Below are 4,896 nucleotides of genomic sequence, written 5' to 3'. Positions count from 1 at the left end.
ATACCGGATGATATTTCGGCGTAACATTCGTGCCCGATCATCCGTACCTTTCACATAAGCTGCTACCATTAAAGCTATACTATAAAGTAATATATTTAATCAAATCAAATATAATTAATTACTACTTTTTTTTCTCAATTCTAGAATAATTACTTTTATGGCAAAACTTCGTTTCTCTTTTTTTGGTATTTCGATTAACAAAAAAAAACCAACTTATCAATGTAACCAATATTTACGAAAAAATTGTTCCATCTAGATAAAACGATTGTAACAAAAAAGCCAAGCATAAAATTTAATGGAATATAATCCAATTTTTCATCACAATAATGTACGAATTGTTCAAATTTACTAAAACAAATTAAATTAGTGATAAAAAAAAATATAAAATTTCAACCTTGAAATATAAAATAAATTGAAATTACAGCTAAGCTTTATAATGATTCTAACAATAAGTAGCATTATAATAAGTTGTTTAAATTGAATTTTTTTTTTTTTTTTGAAAAGTGAAGTATTATTGTTCACTTGGTAACATAAATTTTCTCAATATATCTATTCAAATTGAAATTATCAAAAACTTTTCATGTGAACATTAGCAATCTAACAAAATTTTTTAAATTTTACTATTTATTCATTTTTCCTAAAATAATCATTTAACCTAAAATAACCCAAAACTTTTTCCAAAAAAATTAAAACCCTAAATAATTTCTTTTTTTTCTCGTAAATAATTGAAATTAAATATTAAATTTTTATACATTCAATTTTTTGTTTAATAATATATCATAGAATTATATACATATATATATATGATATACCTTATTTGTTCATTAGTTAAAGCAACACGATATATCAATGATATTACAGCAAATAATATTAGCCAAACAAATAACTCAAGTGTTATCGATTTCCATATACTACCACGCCATCGAAATAAAAGTTTGAATAATGTCCAAGGTCGTGAAGTTGATACATCCAAGTTATATTGAACAGTCATTCCCTGTAAAATTAACATTTATTAAAATTATCAATGATTGTTACCGCTCAACGATTCTAAACGAATTTAACTCATCCTTCTTTTTTTTCTAATTCTTTACCAAAAATTTTCCATCATTAATCATACTTTTTTATTCCACCTTTTTTTTCGCTTTTTTAAAACAAGAAATGGAAAACATTTAATGAGAAGAAGAGGACAATTTATGTGTTCATGTGTTTGTCCTCAATTTTCTCATCATCCTTTTTCAACAACTAAATTTCTATCGCTAATTTTTTTCTTTCTTTTGCTAATTTTATTAAAAATTATTTTCTTCGTTTTTTCTTTTTCTTTTCTTTTTTTTTTTTTTTAAATTTACACTATGTCATCCATTTTATACTGAACTTTTTATTGTATAGATTTCAACAATTTTTCTCGATTCTTTTTAATCAATCATTAAGTATTGATAAGAATTTTCAAAAGGCAATATATTCCTTTATACATTTCTATTGATTGATTAAGTTGATCAAATTCTCGTCGTATAGAGATGCGGGAAGAGGAAAGGTAGGGATAGGTATCATCAAGTAAAGTTTACTTATGCTAAATTTATTAATCATTCAAAAATTTCAGTTAAAACAAAGAAAAAAAAAGATAATTTAATCAAATAAAAATTTGAACTTGACAGTAATTTAATAAAATTATTGTCAAGTTCAAATTTCTATTTGACAAAAGTAAGTTAAAATTGCATTTAAATTGCATTTAATTTGTTCTTTTTTTTTTCATCCAACAAATATTGCCATTAAAATTTAACAAAAAAAAAAAAAAAGGAAAAAAGTAATTGAAATTAATAGCTCAATTTATAATTGGAAATTTTGTTGATGAAGAAATACAAAAAAAAAAAAAAAAAAAATTGTACATTACAAGAACATTTTATGTGGTAAAAATAAATAGTGCTTATAAATTTGTATAACCATTGAGAAAGATTCATTTCCCTACTTGTCTCGTATTTCTAGATTTTCAAATAACCCTCCCTATTTCACCTTTCATCCACTTTTCTTGTTTCTTTCTTTTTCACTCCTCTGTTTCACCCATCTTTCATTCCTTGCTTTCTTGCTATTGAAAATAGGAGACAATAAACACATTTTCCATTCCTGTAATCTTTTGACAAAAAAAAAAAAAAAAAAAAGAAAAAAAAGTAAAATAAATAAATAAATAAAAGTAATAGAAGCATATTTTTCTTATTATTCTCCTAAAAGAATTATCGTTTTCTCCATTTTTCTTACAAACTTTTCAGCCTTAAAAAAAAAANAAAAAAAAAAAAAAAAAAGAAAAACAAAAAACAAAGAGTAATTTAAGTTATGATAAATCAAAAAAAAAAAAGGACAAAATTTAAAACAAAAAAGTTAACGAATATTTTTGTAATTTTCAATTTAAGATTTCCAAAATAAAAAATTGCAAATATTTAACATTTTAATAAATGTTTTCAAAATAATAATACAATGAACAAACCTATCATTAGCTTCGTGTAATATTTTATTTTAGTTTTTCCTATTTACAAGGAAAAAGAAATGATAGAAAGTTGGTTGACAAATTGATTGGGACACAAATTGAACAAATTCTAGTTTCAATTAAAAAATAAAAATAATTAAAACAAAAATAAGGAAATCAAAAAAAAAAAAGGATGAAAGTATATAAAAAGATAAGTTAAAGTAAGCGGAAATGATTGCTTTTTACATTCACAATACTATGAATTACTATTTCACTTACTTTGTTCTAGAAGTATGCCTTACTTCTAACAAAAAGTAAGTGAAATGGGCATTTTTTTTTTTACGACAAATATCAACTGTTCGTTGACTTATTCTCATTTTTTAATACAATTTTAAATAGAATTTTAATTCACATATTTCTACTAAATACAGAGAATTGCAAATGATTTTGCATAATTTCAATAAGAGAATATGCTAAGATATTAAATTACTTGAATTATTAAAAAAGAAAAGAAGAAATGATAATTTAGGAGTATTAATACTGATCACTACCTATTGATCATACTCGATTTAGGAGTGTTACTACTGATCATATGTGAGTGTTGCTATTGCCACTATCTATTGACCATATTTGATTCAGGAGTATTACTTCTGATCCTATTCGATCTTTTTGATCATAAAAAGTCGATGATCATATCCGAAGTACTGATTTCCTGATCATTTAAATTAATAATACTGATATATTGCTTGGAAGAAAAAGAAAGAAAAAAGGAAACATTGTTTAGATAGTGCAAAAATTTCAAATCTGACACTTCATTAATTGATATCTACTCCAAAAAATGGAGTAGATAAATGGAATAGATGGTTCATTTTTTCGGAGTGGAATGATATTGCTGCTTGTTTTCGAGTATTTGTTCATCGGAATAAATAATGGGTGATAGTGGTACCGTATTCACAAAAGTACAATGAACTTCAAATTCAGCAATAATGTTGAATCATATACCACCATCATTTACCGTTAACGAATTACTTAAGAAAGAAAGAAGGAACTGTCAAAAAATGGGTAGAGTCACAAAAATATAAACTGAAAAAAAAAAGAAAATAAGTCAGTAATAGTCCAATGTTATGTGAATTTGAGTAAAAGAGAAAAAAAAAGAAAGGAAGAGTAACGTTTTTCAAAAGTCAGTCAAGTATTTCAAGGAAACAGAAGAAAAAATCCTAAATGAATTTTGGAGAGTGTTGATTGACCGAAAGTTAAAGATACATTTAAACTATTTAACCCTCCACATTAAAAAAAAAGAAATTTCTGCAGAAAAATCAAAAAAAATAAATAAATGAATGTGTTTCATTTTTAATGTAAAGTATAATTTTGAAAAGGTACAGTAAAATTTAAAAAAAAAAATGAAAAAGATAAAAACATCAATATATTCGTCACAAAAAAAAGGCTCAATGTCAAAATAAATGAAATGAATAAGAATTGAAAATTGTACATAAATGAGACATCAACAGAGTGACATTTGGAATGGAAAAAAAATGATAAAAATAAAAAAATTTCATAAAATTTATATAAAATTAAACAAAATGTAAGAAGAAGAGGGAGAAGGAAAAAGAATGTCATGTTTTTTGAAAAATAATGGACAAATGAAAGAAATGAAAATTACCAACTTTACCTGTTTTCTTCCTCTTTCCGGTATCGCTTATCTTTCGTCACTGCTCCTCACGTTGACACCTTCATCACAATCATGTAAATAACAATAATGGTAATATCCCAAACATCATATCATATCAGTGAATGGAAAGATGAAAATTGAATGGTTGTCTCATTCAGTTTTTTTTTTTTTTACCCTATAGTAATTCTTGACTGATACATACATTTGCACAGAATGATCAAAAATCATCAATGAAATATGAGAGAGAAAATTGTAAAAATTATTATTACGGATTTAAAATTCCTGCAATTTGGGGAAAAAAGTGTTATCCAAAAGTTTTAATAACACTTTATAAAAGTAATTGATAATAGCATCAATGATTATTCGAGATGGAAGAATTTTTACTATTGTACGGTGCATGTTGAATGAATCATAGTGGAGCTGATAAATAATACTGCAAATAATATATTAGTAAACAGTGCAACAAAATGAATTCATTGAATAATGTGAGATAATGATCAATTAGGTAAGTTATATGGCAATTTCTAATTCTAGTTCCAACTTGTACACTAGCACCGCATTATTTTGATTTCGATCCAGCCCTGATCTATCCAATACATTGGCTGATTTTGGTTGCGATGCAGTTCCATCTGTAACGCTAGCTTGCTTATTCTGGTTGTGAACTGGATCACAACTGGATGAACTGATCCAGTTCCATCTGTAACGCTGGCTTGGTTATTCTGGTTGCGACCCGGTTCCATCTGTAACGCTTGCTTGCTTATTCCGAGTTCAT

The 4,896-nt window shown here is 25.3% G+C and overlaps 2 protein-coding genes across 2 annotated transcripts in view; both read right to left on the bottom strand.

The window, feature by feature from the left end:
- Positions 1 to 991, bottom strand: part of LOAG_17910 (bestrophin-3) — a gene marked incomplete at both ends in the record, with an annotated part of 5,812 nt that extends 4,821 nt beyond the window's left edge. The window contains 2 exons of the mRNA XM_020450575.1: positions 214 to 348; positions 813 to 991. Of these exons, the coding sequence (XP_020305722.1) occupies positions 214 to 348; positions 813 to 991 (314 nt within the window). The remainder of the gene's footprint in view (positions 1 to 213; positions 349 to 812) is intronic.
- A 3,643-nt stretch (positions 992 to 4,634) lies between these two features.
- LOAG_12638 (hypothetical protein) overlaps positions 4,635 to 4,896 on the bottom strand; it is a gene marked incomplete at both ends in the record, with an annotated part of 634 nt that continues 372 nt past the window's right edge. Inside the window, one exon of the mRNA XM_020448576.1 lies at positions 4,635 to 4,821. Within this exon, the coding sequence (XP_020301294.1) occupies positions 4,635 to 4,821 (187 nt within the window). The remainder of the gene's footprint in view (positions 4,822 to 4,896) is intronic.

Source organism: Loa loa, assembly GCF_000183805.2.
Source record: "Loa loa unplaced genomic scaffold supercont3.150, whole genome shotgun sequence".
Classification (NCBI taxonomy): Eukaryota; Metazoa; Nematoda; class Chromadorea; order Rhabditida; family Onchocercidae; genus Loa; species Loa loa.
Note: the sequence above shows the minus strand (reverse complement) of the source record. Positions and strands in the feature narration are given on the sequence as shown.